Consider the following 21,469-nt stretch of genomic DNA (forward strand, 5'->3'; position numbering starts at 1 on the left):
ATCCTCGTAATAAAAAAAAGGTTATTCTTCTTCAACATTAATTAATGGCAATTACGGTGTATAAATTTTTTTCTAGTAGGTTAAGATAAGGGATTAATATTATTTTTTTAAAATAAAATATTAACGATGAATGATAATGGTTTTTTAAGTTATTATTGAAAGTTTTAAAGTTTAAAAATATTTAGTATTTGTATTAATTTAGTTTATATTAGCTTAATTTTTTAAAAATACATCTAATAAAAAAAAGTTAAAATGAAATGAAAAAAATAAAAAATAAAAAGAAAAATTAATTTCCCAAAAAGAAAAAGAAAGGCATGATCTGTATAGGTGGGTAATGCCAGTTAATGGGACAGCAAATCATGATAGGGAGAGGTAATCAACTTACGAGTGGCTAGACACGTGTTGAAATCTAATTCGCTGTTCATTTTATGTGATTTTTTTATTATGTAATAACAACAATTTATTTTCTGTTTTTTTTTTCTTCTAATTATATTTGTCTCTCCTAATTTCTTTTCAATTAGTTTATATAATCTAATATAAAATTTTAAATGGTTTTATTTTGTTTTATTTAAAAAAAAAAATTTATATTAAGTTTAACTTTAAAAAATAAAATAATTATCAAATAATTTTTTTAAAATTAAGCGTATAATTATTCAATTTTTAGATTTATGTATATTTAGTTTATAAATTTAATAACTATATAATAGTTGCTTAAAATATTTTATAAATGATCGAAATTTAAATTTTATATTCAATTAGTTGAAAATCAACATTTTATTAATTTTTAAAATTACATATGTAAAATTTAAATTTAAATTCCATAAATTTAATTTTATATTTAATATATTAGTTAATTAAAAAAATTGAATATATAAACATAAAATTGAAACTTTAGATAATTTTAATACTAGTCTAATACAAATTTAAAGTTTTAACTATTTTATTTTATAGTTTTTTTTTTCCAATAAATGAAACATAAACCAAACACGTGGTAATTTAAGAAGGCCCGCGACGTTAATAGCCAGCCGTGTGGTAATTAATAAAGCCTTGCATTTCCAATTACGGAAATTTTTTTAAAAATCTAAAAAAAATATATTTATGGTTAATTTTAGATGAAAATGGTGAGTAATTTATTTAAAAAATATCCTAAATTTTAAAAAATTATATTAATATTCTTCAACTTAAAAAAAACTAAAAAATATGTTTACCACGAGTATTATATTTAAAAATATCTAAAAAAATTTAAAAGTAGCATGAACACTTTCTATTTTTGTAAATAAACGCTTCAAATTTTTTTTTACTCACAGTATATAAATGAAAATAGTTTAGGATAAATTATCTACCAACGTTTTGATATTATTGTAGAAAGTTTATGAGTATTTTTTAAATGCGGCATTAACAATAAATATATTTTTATAACTTTTTACAAAAATTTAAAAGTATTTTTTAAGTTTTTAAAAATGTGAAACTTCAATTTTAAAACGCATTTGAAAAATAATATAATATTATTTAATTTTCAAGAGTATTATTGAAAATCCACCATTAAAAAAAAAATCCATTTTATTTTAATTTTTGTCGATTTATTTATACCCGATTTTATTATAACAATATTATGTTAAAAACATTATAATATAGAAAATAAAATAATTATCAAATGAATTTGAATAATCATATTATAATTCATATCTTCATAGTGTGCGTAACGGATAAAAATTAATTATTATATATATTATGTTCATTTAATTTAAATGTTCCTAATCGAGTTTTTTAATTCATCTTTTAAATCATGATGTATACAATTATATAAATTAATGGTAAAACATAAAAATTATTATTTTCGATCGGGTAGGAAGAAACACTATTTGTATAAAATAAATGAAAAATTGCCGAGGACCAAAATGCAATTAAACTTAAAATTTATAAAATTAAAATGTAAATTTTTAAGATTTAGGGACCAAAATGCTACCAAACTCAAATTTTATCCATTAATAAAACTAATTTTTTTTCGCAATAAGAAAAAAAAAAAAAAAAAAATTACCCGATTATCAAAGAAAACGAAAAAAGTAATGAGATAAATATTTTAAACATATTTTTCAAAACACAGCGATTAGCAAAGGCATATTTTAAATAAATTTATATTATTTGGGTAATTTTTCATATTATTTTAAAATATCGGAAATATGCCATCTAAACGGTTTATTTCATCCCTTTGTTGCTTCATGGCCCAACTGATATGGGCTTTACAAAGAACGGTTGCTTCATGGCCCAACTGATATGGGCTTTACAAAGAACGTAGAAGCTCAGTATTGGGCCGCAGAATCAGGCCCAGTAACGGCAAGTATATAAACGGGCTAGGGTTATGCGCGCACTTAACCCTCGTTTTCGTCCTTCGAACTCCCCACTCGCAGCAGTTGGCCGACTGGTATTCTCTCTCAATTCATTCGATTTTGCTCAGTTTTTTTTTTTTTTTGTGTCATTTTTGTTCTTCTTATTGCTTCAGAAAAAGAATATTTAGATTATGTTTTACTTTTTTCTTCGTTATCTACATTGATTGTGTGATATAGTTATCGATCTGTTGTCTCCGTGTTAGAAACGCTGCGATAAGTTGCAAATCAGATTCTGAAAGTGCTTCTATTTATTTTTACCTAGTTCCGATTCCTATAGGAGTTTGTAAATTCATATTACGGACTAGGAGTCCACTTTCTGTCTTAATCCGTTGTTTCTCTATTGAAGTAGGTTTTTAGCATCGGAGCCAATATGCAGAACGAAGAAGGAAAGATCACTGAGCTCTACATTCCTAGGAAATGGTGCGTAGTCAGCGCAATTCGTTTGTTATTTTATATTCGTAGCTTTTCGGTTTTTAACCTTTTTTTTTTTTTTTTTTTGTGGTATCGATTTCAGCTCTGCGACGAACCGACTTATCACCTCCAAGGACCACGCTTCGGTTCAGATTAATGTTGGTCACTTGGATGAGAATGGCATCTACACAGGTCAATTCTCCACTTTCGCACTCTGCGGTTATATCCGTGCTCAGGTTCGATTCCATAAATATTTTCTGTTCATATTTTTTGGCTTCACGCTTTTTTGTTATGTGTTTTTGGTGCAATCTTTTGCTCTTTTGTGCTTTAATTTTGGTTATTTGGCGGCTGCTTCACATACATCAAAGCATTTTCTTCCTGAAATTGTTTTCTGTATGTTGATAATTTTGATGCATTTTTCTGCCTAAGATTTTTATCAAACCTCATTTTCATTGACTTTATGTACTAACCTAAAACCTTGTTATTGATTTCATGTACTTTTTTCCACTTCCATTAATTTTTTCGATAATTTTCTAACATATTACGAACTTTTTTCTGTGTATCCACATTCTTATGGAGTTTTACGATCTTCTTTATTATCTTGTTAGCCATTTGATCCTTTAGGATAGTAAGTTGGCATATTTTTCAAGACTTCCTAAATTGCTTTAGTTTTGTATATTTTTTTGCTACGATTTTATTTTTCCGTTCAAGGATTAGGATTAAATATTTGTTAACATCTATACTAGTACTAGGCAAATTATTAGTTTTCTTTGTTTTGATAGTTAAAACATTCTTCATTTGGTTTTCCTATTTGATTCAACTCACTTTGGACATGGTTTGAACATCTTATAAGCACATTGATTGAACCTTTGTTCGGCATGTGCGTACTTATTTTGAAAAATTATTAGAAACTTGAACCAAACTTTAGAAGGAAAAACCTGCATTATTGACTCGAGTTTTTAATTAGATATGAAGTCATTTAAACGAAGAACCAAGTATTTTGGATTTGAGGTTTTAATGAAATATAAAATCATTTTGAAGGAGAACTTGGATTTGAATGTTCCTAGGCATTCTAGTTTCTTAAAGTTCTCAAAGTATTTCGCTTATTTGACTACTTTTGTGTCATCTTTCATACGAAAATGTATGAAGATTATACATATATCGTAGATTTCCATTTAAGTAATAATGTATATTTTTAAAAATTATATTTTAATGAAGTTGGTATGTACATTTTAGATTAATTGAAAAAAATCACAAAACTTTTGGCATAAGTATACTGTATATCTTACTTTTGTTTCTGTCTTTTAATATAAATAGATTTTTTCTATTTTTGGTATTTGTTTTTGTAATTTAATAGAAATAGCGTTTTATGCAATTTTAATATATTCAATTCAAACTTGAAATTTGGATTTTTTTTTTTATTTTAAAAAGATAACTTTAACTAGATATGGACTTCTTTAAAGAAAATGTAATGCTTGAAATCTTAATATAATTCTTTATCATGTTTAGATTATGAGTGGGAATATTATTTAGGATTTATAACAAAATTAATGTAATTATGGGGTATAAAATTGACAGGGAGACGCGGACAGTGCTATAGACAGGTTATGGCAGAAGAAGAAAGTTGAAGTTCGCCAACAGTAGAAGTTGCTAAATTTATTTCCATTCGAGTTTTTAGTTAATTGCGAATTATGGATGTTTTGAGAATTCCTTTGGTAACCTTTTGATGAACACGTTTATAAAGTTCTAGTGTTTGTTGAAATGTTCATTTGATGAAACCTGAATTTTGATCACTCATTAGTAGATTCATGTTCGTACTTTTTATCAATATCGATTTATTATAGTAATTTTTTTTTCACTCTTTTCATTATAGTTTTTCCTTTCAATCAGACGTTAGTTTAGGAATAAATTTTATAATTGGCGCTGCGTAGGATCCGGCTGTTTCTTCATTTTATATAAATTCGTTTATCCATGTTTCCTCAATTAACTTCTCAAATCCGAAATTTTCCCCTAAATTATATATTGTGTGTATATGACATATGTATCCAAATTTTACAATAAGACAAACAAAAATAAACCATAGTTTGATTCAAATGGCCATGAAATTTTTATCTAGTTTCAATAATAATTAAAAAAAACTTGTAATTTCAAAATTTGTTTTAAAAATACATTTAAATTAATTTTCCCAATTAGCCTCTTAAATTTTGACACATTCACACTGGACTTTTCTTACTTATAAAATTTATTATTAATATAACAAACTCAATAAAAATAATTTCAAACTAACTATAAGATTTATTGAAGATATAAGTATTGAATTTAAATATTTAAAAATAAAAATGCTTAAATAAAATGGGAAGATGGAACAATATAATATTTAAATCTATTTTTTGAAAAATGAAAAAAGGAGTAGGCTTAGTTTAGAATAGCAAAAACAGACAACATTCAGCTTCGAAAATTGCAATGAAGTTACTGAGACTGACAGTGTTTTTTTTTTTCCTCACAAATGAGTTTCCCATTCTTACAGCATATTAAGAATAATTATTCAAATATCTTTAAAAATAAAATTTAGAAATAAGCTTCTTACACAATTTTAATCCTAAAAAAGTCATATTTTCAAAGTTTTATAAAAATATTAAACTAACAATTACACAATTTTATATTTGGATATGAAAAAAAATATTAAAACATCATATTGAAAAAAGTGTGATTTCCATTTAATAAAAGATGTTCACTCAAATTAAAATAAGATAATAGAAGCTACCAATTAAATGAAAAAAAAAAAAAGGACGATCATATTTCAAAATAGATATACTTTTTAGGAAAGCTAATTTTAAGAGCTGCTATTAGTTAGATTTGGCAAATAAATGCAATTGGAAAAATACTTAAATTAAATTAATAGTTAATTTACAACACGCTTAAACCGTTAAAAATCTTTTGTAATTGATTTAGAAGTTTTCAAAATCAATTCCAAATACATTTTTAAGTGAACCAATCAACTAAATCGACATTAAACATGCTTTAAAATTTAAAATATGAGAATGAGATAAAATAAATTATTAAACATATTTAAAACAAAAATAAAAACAAATAATTCCTTTTATCTTTTCAAAATTTGTTATTTTCCACACAATTTTTTTTTATAAGTTTCTTATCTCGTTAAGAAAAACATATTTGAATAGTAAACAAATTTTTTTTATTTTGTTTTATATATGTTTAATAATTTATTAAACATATATAAAACGAAATAAAAAATTTAAAACTATTCTTTAATTTTAAAAATTGAACTTCTTTTTAAAAAAATGTGTTTGAAAACAGATAATAAAATAAAAATATTATAGCTAGAAATTGTGATGGTAAACTTGATTTAAAAAAAAAAAAAAAAAAAAAAGAAGAAATTGCTAGAAAAAGGTTTTGAGTTATTTATGGAGATAAAGTTGTAAAGTTGAAAAGGTAAAAACAAAATAATAATGAGATTAGATGGCACGCAAAATAAGAATCAATCATTCATTGCATACTTTTTTAGTCAAACAAAAAAAAGATGCAATGGCATAAAAATGGTGAGAGCTTCAACTTATTTTATTACAAATATTTAGATATTTATCTGATAATAAAATGTCAAATATGATTATATGATAAACTATAATTTATTACTAAATATTCTTAACATCCTACCGCAAGCTAAGCGTCGAATTTAAACGAACGTGAAATTTGAATCTGAAAAATTCAAAGAGGTTGAGAAACACTTTTTATGAATATGTCAACAACTTAGTTCAAAGAAGGCGTAGAGAAACACTTTCTTGGCCATCGAAAATTGTAGAGAGATCGCCGCTCAGCGGCGATGCTGCCTTGGCTTCGGCGAGAATATGTTTAACCCATGAAGAGAGATTGTCGCTTAGCGACGATGCTGCCTTGGCTCTAGTGAGAATATGTCTAACCCCAAGAAGTAGAAGGGGAAACCTAGAGCAAGAGACACAGTGGGCGAAGGAGCCAATTTTGGCGAGAAGGGCGGCGGCAACTTGGTTGGCGAAGAGGCCAGTGCGACGCCCAGATTCCAAAGGTAAATCTCTACATAAGGTTGATGGGCTTATTGAGATTCTGTATATTTTCGAAGAGAACGCTGATGAAGATCCTAAGATTAGGGTTTTTGTGAAGGTTGAAGGGAAAATTGGGAAGAAAATGAAAGAGGCTATGTTTGGAAAGGTGAGGTTGTATGTACAAAGTATGATGAAGGATGATTTGGAGGTCAAAAGGGTGGAGCCGAAGAGTAATCAATCGACTCTGCATGTGGCAGCCATGACGACTGTCCCTTGCAGCGTCAAAGCCAGCAGTGATGATAGAGAGAACAGTATAAGATTTCAAAAGCCATTGAAAAGAAAGGATCTGGTTGCTAAACCAAAATGGCTCTAATACTTAAGAATGTTTGATTAGTCAACCACGTCTAAATGATTTTAGGTGTGAAAGTTATCTCATTTATAATAAAATAAATTAGAAGGATATGGAAAAAATAATAAATGGAAATAACAATAAATAGAAAGATACGGACAAATATGTAGATATTTGCCTCATAATAAAATATTAAATATGATATATATAGTAAACTATAATTTATTACTAAATATCCTTAACCTCAAATTAAAAATTCAATAACCTATGAATATATCAGATAATTTTTAAAATTTTAAAAATTCAATAATTAAAAGTTTAAGAATATATTAAATAATTTTTAAAATTTTAAGACCTATTGAATTTTAATAGAGAGGCTAAAGGTTTACCGAAACTCAACCTACCTCAAACAATCAAGAGATCCAGAAATTTGTGTTTGGCAATCGTGATAGTTCCTGCCAATTAGAAGAGGAAAAATGCCAGATATCAAACCGGATTTTGGAATGGAGCCTAATATTTTTTATATGAACCACGACCAAGGAATTTTCATACCTCAAGGTCCAATTACAAGGACGAGAGCCAATAAGCTACAACAAACCTTATACAGTTATATTCAAGCTATGGTGAACTCATCAAAGGAAATTCTAGAAGACGCTAGAGACCTCTCTTATATGTTGTGCAAAGTTGAGGTTCAAGGAAGAGATGAATTAAATGCACAAGTTGCATGAACTCCACTGAATTTATGAAACTAGTCCAAAGATGACTAATAAACACATTTTATTTATTGCATTATTTAAGTATAGTGTAACTATTTGTCATATTTAAACTAGTTTTAAATATAAAAGTTAAGATTATATTGTAATCCTCCTAGATTACTATATTCTACCATTAACGAGCCATTTTAACATGAAGGCTACGAATATTTCTCATTTACTGGCCCATTTAATTTAAGAGTTATGTATGACATGGGTTAAGGTAGTATATAAAGCCTCCTTTCTTTGATTAGACATCAAATTTTGGAATTAAGAATAGAATTTCTATTTTAGTTTTGTTGAGAGCTAAACTTTCTTTACAAATTCTTGTATTTAGAACTTGCTTGTAGAGTCATTCAAGTGGTATTGATCCAACCTTTTGTGGAGTGATTTGAATCACGAGTTTAGAAACGAATTTTCTTGATCTTGATCATCAAGTAACCCGTTCCATACTTTCCTTTGGGTATATTTCCAAATCAATTTTGTCAGTAAAAATTGTTAACGAGGCATCAGTTTAGTAGAACGGAATCAAATCCTTGCAGTCTTGTAAGCGGCCAAGTAGATAGATGGAAGAATCAATAAAGCTATAATAAAATCTAAATGGAGTGCCGGCGTCTTAAGCCGATTGGAACCTTGATTCCGTTCTATAAAGAGAGACATATTATCATGACATTTAATTTTCATAAATCCGAAAAAAGTTCATACACACTATGTTCAGAAACTAAAGAATTTTTCTCGAGTTTTCATCTTATTGCAATGCAAATAAAGTTGTCAATATAGCCAACTTGGATTAAGATTCGATCAAGCGACAATAAACTGTTAGTTATACTAATATATCCTAGAACGCAAGTTCGCAAAGCAATAATGAAGAAAAGAAAAGGCCAGAGGTGGTCAAGAAAACAATATTCAACAGAAGACAGACGTATTTTAAAATCTAACCGACTGGTTCATCCAAAATTGCAAATCTACTCATTCCGATTCAATCTAATTCGTAGATCGTTGTGAAGTTCTTTAGGTTTAACATTTCATTCATAATTGTGAACACGCGATCTGATCTCGAGCTTCATCAGTTTCATATTCACAAACAATGCCTAACAAAATTCAAGTCTATTAAGAATCAACTTACTCGAATCTCCGATGAAGCGTATTCTATTTTTTCCGTTTACTTCAAAGTGCACAAATGAATCGGAAACTCAAGGAAATCTCGAAGTAGAACATCGCCATTTCAAGTCAAACTTAATCTCGATCTCCTCCTAAAGAAGCGAACAACAGAGACAGAAACAGAGAAGATGAAAACGCAAACACGTTGCGGATTTATAACATGAACTTACAAATCAAATAAGAAATGATATCAAAAAGAGAGAGAGAGAGACCTTTTGGAATGCATGAGAGAAATAAAATAGAAGACAGACAATTCTTTTACTGGTTTCACTAAAATCAATGCATGAGAGAAAAGAGAGAAATAAAATTATACTTTTAGTTAAAAAAAAAAAATCAATAAATAAAAATATTTTGATTTCAAATTTTAATAATACCTTTAAATATTCAATAAAGTCTAAAAATATCGGTATCTAACTCTATTGGTATGAGACCTTTTGGAAAAGTCGAAAGCAAAGTCATGAGAGCTTATGTTTAAAGTGGACAATATCATACCATTGTGGAGAGTTGTGTTCGTCTAACCTGGTATCAGAGTCATGCCCTAAACTTAGTCGTGCCAATAGATTGGTAAATCCTCAAATATCGAATAAAGAACTTCAAAAGAAAAAGGAGCCAAACCTCATCGAAGGCAGTAAAAAAATGACTAAGACTCCAAAAGAGTCGAGTCTCGATTAAGGGGAGGCGCACATTGTTCAAAGGAAGGTGTTGGATGATGAGAGTCCCGCATCGGCTAATTTAGAGAATGATCATGTATTTATAAGTGTGGAATATTGTGGAAGCCCAAATAAATTTCAATTTTTAGAAATAAAAAATTAAAAACTAAATAGTTATCAAATTTATCTTAATTCCTTAAACTTTATTTTATAAGTATTAGCCTTTAATTGTACTTTATTTTTATTATTATCATTATGTCTCTAATATTATTAAAATTTTAGATTTTTGAAAAAAATATCAAAACTATATTAATATATATATATATATATATAAATTAAGACTGTCAAAATATAATTATCTTTTATTAACTATCGATTAAAAAATTACTCGACTGGCTTCGACATATAACCTTCATTAAAAAAATTAGAGCATCGGACCCTTTGAATCCTATCGATTGAATTTAAAAAAATATATAAATTCAAGATAAATTACATGCCACAGTTTTTATGATTTTTTTTTCGAATAATTTCTCAATTAAAAATAAATAAATAAATAAACGAATCCCATACATTTATACACAAAAACACACATATTCCGTATATAGAACGAATTAATTATTATTATTTTTAATGCGAAGCTATTACTTAAACTGAGGACCAAATCTTTGATTATTTGACCATTACCCTAAATCTTTTACTAATAATAATTAAAGTGGGGAAATAAATAAGAATTTTTGCTTTATTTGGAGAAAATAAAAAAAAAAATTATAAAACAGATCGGACAGACCCTTTTTTATTTTATTTGATTTAATAGCAAATTCAGTTCCCCAACGGCGATCTTCCTAAGTGCTCTGTTTCCTCTTCGTCCGAGTTGACTCACTCGCTCACTCGCCTCGAAGAAGATGAGTCAAGACTCGTTCATTTACAGCTTTGTGGCTAGAGGAACCATGATCTTGGCGGAGTTCACGGAGTTCACCGGAAACTTTCCGGCGATTGCGAATCAGTGCCTTCAGAAACTTCCTTCTGCCAATAATAAGTTCACTTACAATTGCGACCATCATACCTTTAATTTCCTGGTCGAAGATGGTTATGGTAAGCATGCCTTAAGTTATCTCTTGGTTTTGATTCATTTCCTTCTCGATTTAGGTGTTTTTGTTGTGCTGTTCTTTATCGGAGGAACTGAATTAGAAGTTGATTTTTCAACTGGAAATTGTTGGATCTAGTCTCATGATTGTTGAGTTTCTGTTATTTTGCCTGTTTTTGCTGTTAAATTCTTCGAATTCGTTCGGATTTGGAAGTGTGTTAGATTGATTGTGGATTTTTAGCTTAGGTAAAGACTGTTTGAACTGAGTCTCTGATCAATTTTGTTCATCGTATGTGCTGAAATTTCGTTTTAGTTTTCAGAATGAAGTAATTGAGAACTGGAATCAAATGGCTCTGAGCTTGCTAATTCCAGCCGCTCAATGTGGGAATGCATGTAGAATGTCATAATATCTATTTATGTTTGCTAAGAGATCTCACATCGGTTGGGGATTAGAACGAAACATCTCTATGAAGGGTGTGAAAACCTCTCTCTAGCGTTCAAAAAACTTTGAGGGGAAGTACGTAAGGGAAAGCCGAGTGAGGAGAATATTTGTTAGCAGTGGGCTTGGGCTATTACAAATAGTATCAGAGTCAGACACCAGGTGATGTGCCAGCAAGAAAGCTGAGCCGAGAGGGGTGGATATGAGGCGGTGTGCCAGAAAGGATGCTGAGCCTCAAGGGGGTGGATTATGAGGTCCCACATCGATTGAAGAAGGGAAGGAGTGCCAGCGATGACGCTGGCCCCAAAGGGTGGATTGTGAGATCCCACGTCGGTTGGGGAAGAGAACGAAACAACCTTTATAAGGGTGTGGAAAGGTGTACACGAGGCAATGCTTGGAAGAACATTGGGCCCCGAAGGGAATGGATTATTAGGTCCCACATCGATTGAAGAAGGTAAGGAGTGTCAACGAGGACGCTAGGCTTTGAAGGGGGTGGATTGTGAGATCTCACATCGGTTAGGGAGGAGAAAGAAACACCGTTTATAAGGGTGTGAAAACCTCTCCCTAGCATACGTGTTTTAAAAACCTTGAGGGAAAGCCTAAAAAGGACAATATCTGCTAGCGGTGGGCTTAGGCCGTTACAGTCTAGTAGCATTACATGATTGTTTATTCATTCTTATTTACAGTAAATCAGTAATCGAGTAGGCGTGTTTATCTCGGGATCGATATTTCGGAGTCTGTAGGCGTGAGAAATGTCAAGAATTAGCCTGTTTAATGTCTTAATTTTTTGTTACATGGTTACCTTTTTGCAGCTTACTGTGTTGTGGCGAAAGAGTCTCTCAGTAAGCAGATATCCATAGCCTGTTTGGAACGGATGAAAGCCGACTTCAAGAAAAGATATGGAGGTGGTAAAGCTGATACTGCTGTTGCGAAAAGTCTCAATAAGGATTTTGGGTAAATTCCGACACGAAAAAGCTTTATTTCTATTGCGTTCGTGTGTATTTGCCTCGGTGCAGTATCGAGAGGCATAATCTTCCTGATATTTTGCAGGCCAGTTATGAAAGAGCACATGAAGTATATCATCGAGCACGCGGAAGAGATCGAAAAGTTGATAAAAGTGAAGGCTCAAGTCTCGGAAGTTAAGAGTATAATGTTGGAGAATCTCGATAAGGTAAACATACATCAATGTCGATTCGGAAGGTCGTGGATTTGTTTGAATTTGCATCTCTATTCTTTGTCACATGATGTTTGTCATTATCATCTTGTTCTATAAAATTTCTGGTTTGTGACGATAATCACCGTGAGTTGGCCTAGGCGATAGAGCGTCGTGAAAGCAAGTACTTTAAGATGCACATCTGTTGATCTGTTGCTGACCTTTTGTAATAGCCCAAGCCCTCCGTTAGTAGATAGTGTCTTCTTTGTGCTTTCCCTTTTGGGTTTCTCCTCACGGTTTTTAAAATGCGTCTACTAGGGAGAGGTTTCCACACTTTGATAAAGAAGCTCGTTTCCCTCTCCAACTGACGTGGGATCTCACAATCCACCCCCATTTGGGCCAACGTCCTCGCTGGCACACTGCTTGGTGTCCACCCTCCTTCGGGGCCCAGCGTCCTCGCTGGCACACTGCCCGGTGTCTAGTTCTGATACCATTTGTAACCGCTCAAATCCACCACTAGTCGTTATTGTCCTCCTTGGGCTTTCCTTTTCAAGTTTTCCCTCACAGTTTTCAAAACGCGTTTGCTAGGGAGAGGTTTCCACACCCTTATAAAGAATGCTTCGTTCCCCTCTTCAACCGATGTGCATGTGAAGCTGAATAGGCTAATAACTAGCTAATGTGTATGTGAAGCTGAATAGGCTTCTTGAGATTCTTCTTGTGGTGGATGATCTATGAATCAAACATAGTTGATACACTAGCAAAAACTATCTTAGAGCTGTCTCTTCTTGTGGTATAAGTTGTTGAATCGAACAAAACCGAGCGGTTTAGCCCTTTTTTTTCCAATGGAAGTTGGTTTCAAAACACGGGAAAACCGAAACGACTTCAGTTAGCTCGGTTTGGACGACTTTGTGGTTTCAGTTGGGCAGAATAGTTCCTTTTTGCTCAGTTTTTCAGTTCTTGCAAACTGAAAACTCATTTCACCGTTGACCCGACGCTGAACGAACTTCATCGTCCCAAGATTCTCACTCGTTTCTCTTTCACTGACCATTACGAGATCTTTCCATGTTCTTGCAGGCTTTTGAGAGAGGGGACAACATCAATTCTCTTGCTGACAAAACGGAACGTCTCCGAGATCAGGTAAGCAAACCAACCAAACCCCGCCAATTCCATAGCCAATATGATATCGACCCGAGAATTAATCTTAATCAAAAGTTTCTCGATATCGACAGGCGCAGACGTACAGAGGACAAGGAACTAAACTGAGTAAGAAAATGTGGTATCAGAACATGAAGATAAAGCTAGTTGTTCTTGGGATATTGTTAGCTCTTGTGCTCATAATCTGGGTTTCCATTTGCCATGGATTCAATTGCACCAATTAGTTTGTACTGTAGACACAAAAAAAGGTAAAAGCTTTACCCTTTTTCTCTTCGACATGGATAATTTTATACATGAAAGTTTCTATTTAAATTTTAACCACTCATTATTATTATTAAATTTTAAACTTTTTTAAAAATTTCAAAAAGAATTTAAAACTTTTTTTAGTTTAAAAATTTTAAAATTTTAGATATATTTATTATTATAATTTAAAATTTTAGATATTTTTATAACTAATATGTATAAAAATTTTAATTTATTTACATAGAGATCGGAGTGAGAATCTCTAAAAATCTGTTTTTTTTTTGTCCTATTTTTATTTTTATGATTTTTTTTAAATTTATTCTCTACCATTATATCATTTCTTTAAAACATACTTCTAAATAGATAATAAATATATTGTTTAAAGAAAAATTATAAAATATCTTAATAAAAACAATAATATAGAAAAATTTAATATCAATATTATATCACAGTATTCATCGACTTATTTACTATAGTAATCAATCAATAACTGAGGGACGGTGAGGACGGGGATGAAAAATATAATCCTCGTTTCTTTACCCATAAATTATCGAATAAATAATTACGAACATACAACATTTCGTTTTAAATTCATATTTGAAATTTATGCTCATTTTCCACCCCATTTTTTAATTATGATTTTCAACTTGCATTTCTAGTAAATTTCTAAAAATTAAAAATTTGAATTTTATTTTAAATTTTAAAAAATTAATATAATTTTTTAAAATATTAATAAGAACATGAATGCGATTTTCATTTTTAAGTAGTGTTCGTTTATTATTATTATTATTTTTTTTCATATCATTAATTAAAATATATAAATTAAAAAAAAATTGTAAAATTTAAAAGAAATACATATTAATTAGAGCCACACATCTCAAACACAATTGAATTCAATCCAAACCCTACATTCATTAATCTTTATTCTCACAACCACCCTTAGGAATCCAAATAAAACCCAACAAAAACTAACTCAATTCTACCTCACACGAACCAACCCGCACTCAATGGTTAGTTCTCGTATTTGACGTCTTTATCACACAGAAATTTTAAATCTGCTTTCAACGGTCATTAGAGACCGTTAATTTTAGCAATCACATTGAATAATTTTTCTCGAGCGTGAACAAACACACAAAAAGCTTAAACAAAACGGGGTAACAGTTTTTTTTGGAAAGAGACAAGTTAGGTATCTCTAACTTCGAAATGGGATCGGTTTTTAACGACGATGTCGTACATGTGCATCGATTTGAATTTGGCAAAGTCCTTTGGAAGAGAAATGAGATGGACCGTCGATCTCTTGTGGAATTGCAGTAGGTTTGGATCATCGTAATAACGCTCCCAACCCAACGTCATCAATTTTTGTTCCAACGTTGCGTATGACGTCATCACTTCCCCCGTCGAACAGAACACCAGCACTTTCCGACGAAGTCTCGACCGCTGGCCACCGTCCGACGTATCGGCTCCGGCATTCTCCACCAGTCGAACGACGCCGTTTTTGAACACCCAAACGCCGGCCATGTATACCTGTGAAGAGTTCTAAAGAAAAAGGCTATGAGATTTCGAGAAAACTGATTTAATTGGGATTTTTCAAGGTTGGTTTATATATATATATATATATATATATATTAACACAGTGGTGGGAATAATTATTGTTGAATTAAAATTTATTTTTAATTAACTCATGTTTATTCTTTTTAATAAATTATTTATAATATTCTCAAATTTTTTTAATTTTTTTTTTAAAAACATAGAATATTTTTAGAACGGTACTTTATTTGTTCTCTCGATATATTATTAATTGATTTAAAAGAAACTTCAAGTGTTAATAAGAAAAAACGAAATAAGGATCTTAAATAGTAAGAATAAAGGCACACTAATCTAATATAGTTGCTTACAGTAGGAGTGTTACATTAAAATAAATAAATAAATAAGTGATATAATATCACTCTCGAGCTAGGGCAACATGTTTTTAATTTGTTGATTCGTGTAACGGTCCTGTCCACTTTGATCCATTACGTATTTCCGTCAGCCTCATGATTTTAGTCTTACAATGAATGTTTTGTTAGTGATATAATATCACTCCGAGCTAGGGCAACATGCCCTGTCCACTTTGATCCGTTATGTATCTCCGTCAGCCTCACGGTTTTAAAACGTGTCTTACAATGAATGTTTTGTTCCTCTCTTCAACCGATATGGAATCTCTCAATTTGAGAATTCGAGTTGGTATTAATTGGCTTTGAGATCTCTAGTATGCTTGTAACAAGATAATACAAAACCAATGAGTAGCCTCTTGGTTCGTAGACCTAGCTCGTAGGAATACTCACAAACCTATTATAATGGCTCAGGCCCACCGCTAGCAGATATTGTCCTCTTTGGACTTTTCCTCAATGTTTTTAAAACACGTCTGCTAGGGAGAGGTTTCCACACCCTATAAGGGTGTTTCGTTTTCCTCCCCAACCGATGTGGGATCTCACAATCCACTCCCCTTCAGGGTCCAGCGTCCTCGCTGGCACTCGTTTTTTTCTCCAATCGATGTGAGACCCTCACCAAATCTACCCCTTTTTGGAGCCCAGTGTCCTTACTAGCACACCGCCTCGTGTCTACCCCTTTCGAGGAACAACCTCCTCGCCCGGTGTCTAACTCTGATACCATTTGTAACAGTCCAGACCCACCGTGCCAGATATTGTCCTCTTTGAGTTTTCCCTTTCGAACTTCCCCTCAAGGTTTTTAAAACACGTCTGCTAGGGAAAAGTTTTCACACCCTTACAAGGGTGTTTCGTTCTCCTCCCAAATTGATATCGAATCTCACACCTATATACATATATACACTTAATCACAAGCATAAATATCTATTTCTATTATAATTTAATACTAAAATAAAGTTCCATAATATTTATTTCCCCAACAAAGCATTAAAAAACACACAAATTTATATAAAAGAGACATAATTTAATTTCCAAAGCTTACAATATGTCCCCCTTTACCCAAATATGAACTTATTCTCCACTGTTCCTCTAATTTAAAAACATTAATATTTCAATTAGGTAAGTTTGTGTTTAAATATATATTTTAAAAAATGAATTAATAAAACATTAATATATGAGAATAATGCACAAAATTAGTGGTAGGGTTGGAACCCAACTTTAATTTAATTTTTAAAATAAGAATTAAAAAAAAGAATGGAGAAGGGCATTTCAATTTTGATTAATTTTTTAAAATTTCAAATTTAGAATAAAGTAGTAAACAATGCTATGAAGGATATATTCCTTTGATTGGACAAAAATGGGAAAAAAAAATTAAATACCTTAATTTTTTTTTAAGATGGAATGAAAAGGATAATTCATTTGATTTAATTCAATGAATACTTTTAAATAATTTTCATTTTTTCGACTAGACGTGACATTTTTTATATTATATGCTTATTTTCTGTGTGCGTGATTTCACTGCAAATTTGACTATACTGATGTTTTCATAAATTCATAGTTCAACTTGAAGGAATTATTGCGGATTCTATTTAGATAAATAAAGTGGTCGTAAGAATTTAATGATGGATTGAGAAATGATATGAATAAATACACGTTTGATTGCATATGGTTTTTTATATATTACAAAAATATCCTTTAAATTAATTAAATAATTTAATTCATAGCTTGAAAGCTATAAAATTTAGAGGTGTTCATGAGTTGGGTTGAGACATTTTTTTAGACTCAAGCTAATTGTTCGAGTTGAAAATTTATAACCTAACTCAACTATAGCATTATGGGTCTGCTTTGTTCAAATTGTTCGAATCATTTATTTGATTTTTTTTAATTAAAAGTAAAATTTTAGTAATAAAACGTATATTTAATTAAGATTTTGAAATATATTTTTAAAAAACTTTTCAAATACTTAAAATTTATTTTTAAAAGTTGTTTGAGAAAAAATTTTAAAAAAATAAAATAAAATTAACCATAAATTCAATGTGATTCGATAAATATGGTCTTAAATTAAAGTGAAATTTTGACCCAAAACTTGATTTTCGTCACTTTTAACTTTATTTTATCCTGAATTTTAAAAGCACCAATTCATTCTTGTGACTTCATTTCTAAGTATAAAAATATGATGTGACACTATTTTTATTATTTTTTATATTATATTCCAATTATTACTTTATAAGAATCATTAAATATATATATATATATATATATATATATACTCAATTTAATGAAATTAAATGTTAAATCTAAAATTTTAAAAGTTAAGGATCAAAATTAATGGACGATCGTTTTCACATAAAATTGGGTGGTTTATGTTAAAGTAGCAAAATTAATATTTATGAATTATTAGAAGGGTTAAAAAAAAAGAGATAATAAAAAAAATTGATTAATTCAACTTAATATTTATTGTTTGAGTTACTTTTAGTTAAGTTAAAAGTTGAATGGATTTATAGAGACTTTTAAATAAAATAAAATTATGTATACATATATTTAATTTATTTACTTTTAAAATTATTATTTTTAACTATTTAAAAGGTAATTTTTTAATTAAGTTATAAATTTTATTTAAAAGTTGAAAATAAATAAATAAATATGTTATAAACTAATATTTTATTTTTATTAAACGAAAAACACACAATTTTATAATTGAGTTGGTTGGGTTTATTATTAATATATATATATATATATATATATATATATATATATATCTATATATATATATATATATTATATTTTAGTTCATTTTATTTTAATTTGGTATATTTTGTATTTTTAATAAATACAAGAATTTGTTAAATAATAATAATAATAAATTTCAAACCTGAACAAATATCAAATTAATATATTTCTAAAATTTAAAAATATTATTGTATTTTTAAATAAATGTTATAATTAATATCTATAATTAGTTTTTTTTAATATTAATTCTAAAAAAATTACATAATATATTTTTGGGTATAAAAATTAAAATTTATTGATAAAGCCAAATATGGATTATTTGAGTTAAAACATTTTACAATGTGAACAAATGGGTTAAATTTAAAAACGTCTCAACCTGATCAAACTCAATCTAACCCATAAACTCTCGAACGATCGAAAACATATGAACCAGAGGAACATAAATCCAAATGAATTCGACCTCATAACTTTAAAAGTGGCGAAATCAAGAACAATACGCCTCAACATAGTCTGATGAAGTACCACAATCCAATTCAGATCCAACTTTTTACCAGGTCGATCTGTGTGTATGTATATATATTAATTTTTTATTTTGTTTAGTTCTGAATAAATAAAAAACAATTCAAATGCTTCTCGTCCGTAATGATACCCAATAATGAATGTATTCTCTCGAATAGTTATCTTATCCATCAAACTCTGTGCTTATATTAAGAATTTTTTCTTATCTCGACCACGTCGTTTCCTTACGACCATACCACTCGCCAGATTGAGCTCAATTATAGATCATCGTGATTATTATTATTATTATTTTATTTGAAAATGACCTCGAGATGTCTCTAAGGCTTATCCATGAGAAAAATAATTGAAATTAAACCTAAAATCATAGGACCAAAGTGGTAGGTTAAGCACCTATGTATAAACTACGAGAAGAAAAATAAAAGTAAACGCTAAATATATTTAATATTTAATATTTAATAATTGATTATTAATAATTAAATTCAATTTGGTTATTAATTTTGTCTTCTTCTCATTAAGTTGTGCCCAGTAAACCAATAAGACTACGTCGTTTGATTCCTTTAAATTTTTAATTATATTTAATAAAATTAAACTAAATTTCCATTGAGAGCTACTCGTTGACTTTTGTTAATCCGTTGACTCTGAGTTTCTATTTAAAGGCATTGATTTTCACTTCACCTTTGCAAAAGAGACCATTTTCTCTGTCTCTCTGTTGAAAATGGAGTCTTCAACGACGTCGTCTAAGGACAATGCAAAGCCAGCCGCCCCTTACCCCACCCGAGGAATCGGACATCCACCGGAGGTATATCCTCCACCGCCAAACTACGGCGGCGGATATCCACCTTCAGGATATGCTCCGCCGCCTCCAATGCCTGGATACGGTGGATATCCGTCGCCGCCACCACCGTACGGCGCGTATCCAGCGCCGTACAACACTGGGCCCTACGCTCCACAAGCCTACGGTTATCCACATCATCCGCCACCGCCGCCGGCTTATGTTTATGGTCCACCACCGCCGGGATATCCGCCGGCGACCAATGCTCCAACGACGGGTAAGAAGAAGAAAGGAATGAGTAAAATGCTTGGATTAGGAGCGGGGTTGCTCGGTGGAGTTGTCGGAGGGCTTTTGCTCGGCGATTTTGCGGCGGATGCTGGGGCGGCAGCGCCGTCGTTTGAGTTTTTTTCCGATGCCACCGGCGGCGGATTTGATCAATTGTGCGATGCAAGGATGCAATCTGCGTCCGATAGCATTGATTTGCTCGGAACCATTGGCTGATATAAAAATATTATTATATCCCACAATTGTGCTTTTCTGCATTTGATTATTTATTTTCTACCGTATTTTTTTTTTTAATTTATAAACATTAATGTCATGGCTTTAATTTATATTTTGTTCGTCCTTTTTTGGGCAAGTTTGATGTTTAAATGTGATTGATTATATATTGTTTATGGGATTTGTTAGGGTGATAGACGACGATAAAATCAGCTTTAATGTATTTAGTTGATACAACCGTTCATCTATTTCAGCTCAACAATTGTCAGGGTGAAAGAATCTCGAAGCATCAATTTTTAAAATAAAAGATATACTCAATTATTTATCTTACCCGATCCATAATTTTAGCTTGCTAGTTGACTTCTCTTCATCAACAATCGACCGACAGTTACTAGCTTAATAAGATAATACCTCGAGGTAACCACGAGATATTACGTGCTTACCACCTTACCTTCTCGCGAAAACGTTGCAGGTGTGAAGCAGACTTGGCTTAGACACGAGATATATATAATTAATTAATCTGATGTGTACATTGTGTTTCATTCCAAGTATTAAATTATTGTCTCCAACAACATTATAGAAAATATATTTAATTTTAACATTTTTTATTTTTTTAAAATAAAAATATTATTACAACATTTTAAAGTTCATCCTATTTGATTTCGAGATAGGTGGTTAATACTAATCTAACGAGTGAAGTCATCGTTGTCTAACCAATTGGCTTAGACACGAGACCGCACGTGCTTCCCTCATAACCACACAGGCTAGCCTTAAATGGAATGACCCTTTTAGTTTCGTTGTACCCTGATCTGATTTTCATGTCTACTTTTCCTACAACTCAACAAGTTGACTTTACCGACTCTAGGGTCGTCCCGTTCATTATATAATGACTCCGGTGGTGTACCTGAGTCGAAGTGGGCTCAACAATCAGTCTAGATTTTCGGGTGCTTTCCTGCTATCCAATATTTATTTTGAATCATAAAATATAATTTTGATATATTTTAATGAGGAAAAAAAAAAGTAAACGGAGACTCGGTCGATTTATTTATTCCCATTTTTATTTAATATTTATATGATTAAAGCTTAAATCATTTATAAACATTTTAAAAAATTATTAAAAAAGACGCGTATAAACTATTTATTCATCATTATTTAAACTTTCAAAACATTTAAATTTTTAAATTTTGCCTATTTAGATTCATTT

At 30.3% G+C, this 21,469-nt stretch overlaps 4 protein-coding genes across 6 annotated transcripts; 3 read left to right on the top strand and 1 right to left on the bottom strand.

Annotated features, from left to right (window-relative positions):
• Positions 1-2,332: 2,332 nt before the first annotated feature.
• Positions 2,333-17,723, top strand: LOC111460394 (40S ribosomal protein S21-2). 3 transcript variants are annotated; one of them, XM_023103641.1, is made up of 5 exons: positions 2,340-2,422; positions 2,737-2,807; positions 2,902-3,034; positions 4,377-4,460; positions 17,707-17,723. In XM_023103641.1, the coding sequence occupies exons 1-4, from the start codon at positions 2,360-2,362 to the stop codon at positions 4,440-4,442; spliced, it is 333 nt and encodes a 110-aa protein (XP_022959409.1). In that variant the 5' UTR covers positions 2,340-2,359; the 3' UTR covers positions 4,443-4,460; positions 17,707-17,723. The 3 variants fall into 3 exon arrangements, with proteins under 3 accessions (XP_022959410.1, XP_022959409.1, XP_022959408.1); XM_023103642.1 differs by lacking the exon at positions 17,707-17,723 and having other exon boundaries at positions 2,333-2,422; positions 2,734-2,807; positions 4,377-4,591; XM_023103640.1 differs by lacking the exon at positions 17,707-17,723 and having other exon boundaries at positions 4,377-4,593.
• On the top strand, positions 10,545-13,896 carry LOC111460391 (vesicle-associated membrane protein 724). Its single transcript, XM_023103638.1, has 5 exons — positions 10,545-10,839; positions 12,083-12,224; positions 12,321-12,441; positions 13,498-13,560; positions 13,653-13,896. The coding sequence occupies exons 1-5, from the start codon at positions 10,650-10,652 to the stop codon at positions 13,800-13,802; spliced, it is 666 nt and encodes a 221-aa protein (XP_022959406.1). The 5' UTR covers positions 10,545-10,649; the 3' UTR covers positions 13,803-13,896.
• Positions 14,684-15,390, bottom strand: LOC111460392 (flowering-promoting factor 1-like protein 3). The gene has a single exon (XM_023103639.1). It carries the CDS (start codon positions 15,337-15,339, stop codon positions 15,004-15,006), a length of 336 nt encoding a protein of 111 aa, XP_022959407.1. The 5' UTR covers positions 15,340-15,390; the 3' UTR covers positions 14,684-15,003.
• Positions 17,724-19,688: 1,965 nt separating the features above from the next.
• On the top strand, positions 19,689-20,294 carry LOC111460345 (protein SRC2-like). Its single transcript, XM_023103577.1, has one exon. The coding sequence runs from the start codon at positions 19,711-19,713 to the stop codon at positions 20,266-20,268; it is 558 nt and encodes a 185-aa protein (XP_022959345.1). The 5' UTR covers positions 19,689-19,710; the 3' UTR covers positions 20,269-20,294.
• Positions 20,295-21,469: the final 1,175 nt, after the last annotated feature.

This window comes from Cucurbita moschata, unplaced genomic scaffold, assembly GCF_002738365.1.
Source record: "Cucurbita moschata cultivar Rifu unplaced genomic scaffold, Cmos_1.0 Cmo_Scf00023, whole genome shotgun sequence".
In the NCBI taxonomy this organism is placed as follows: domain Eukaryota; kingdom Viridiplantae; phylum Streptophyta; class Magnoliopsida; order Cucurbitales; family Cucurbitaceae; genus Cucurbita; species Cucurbita moschata.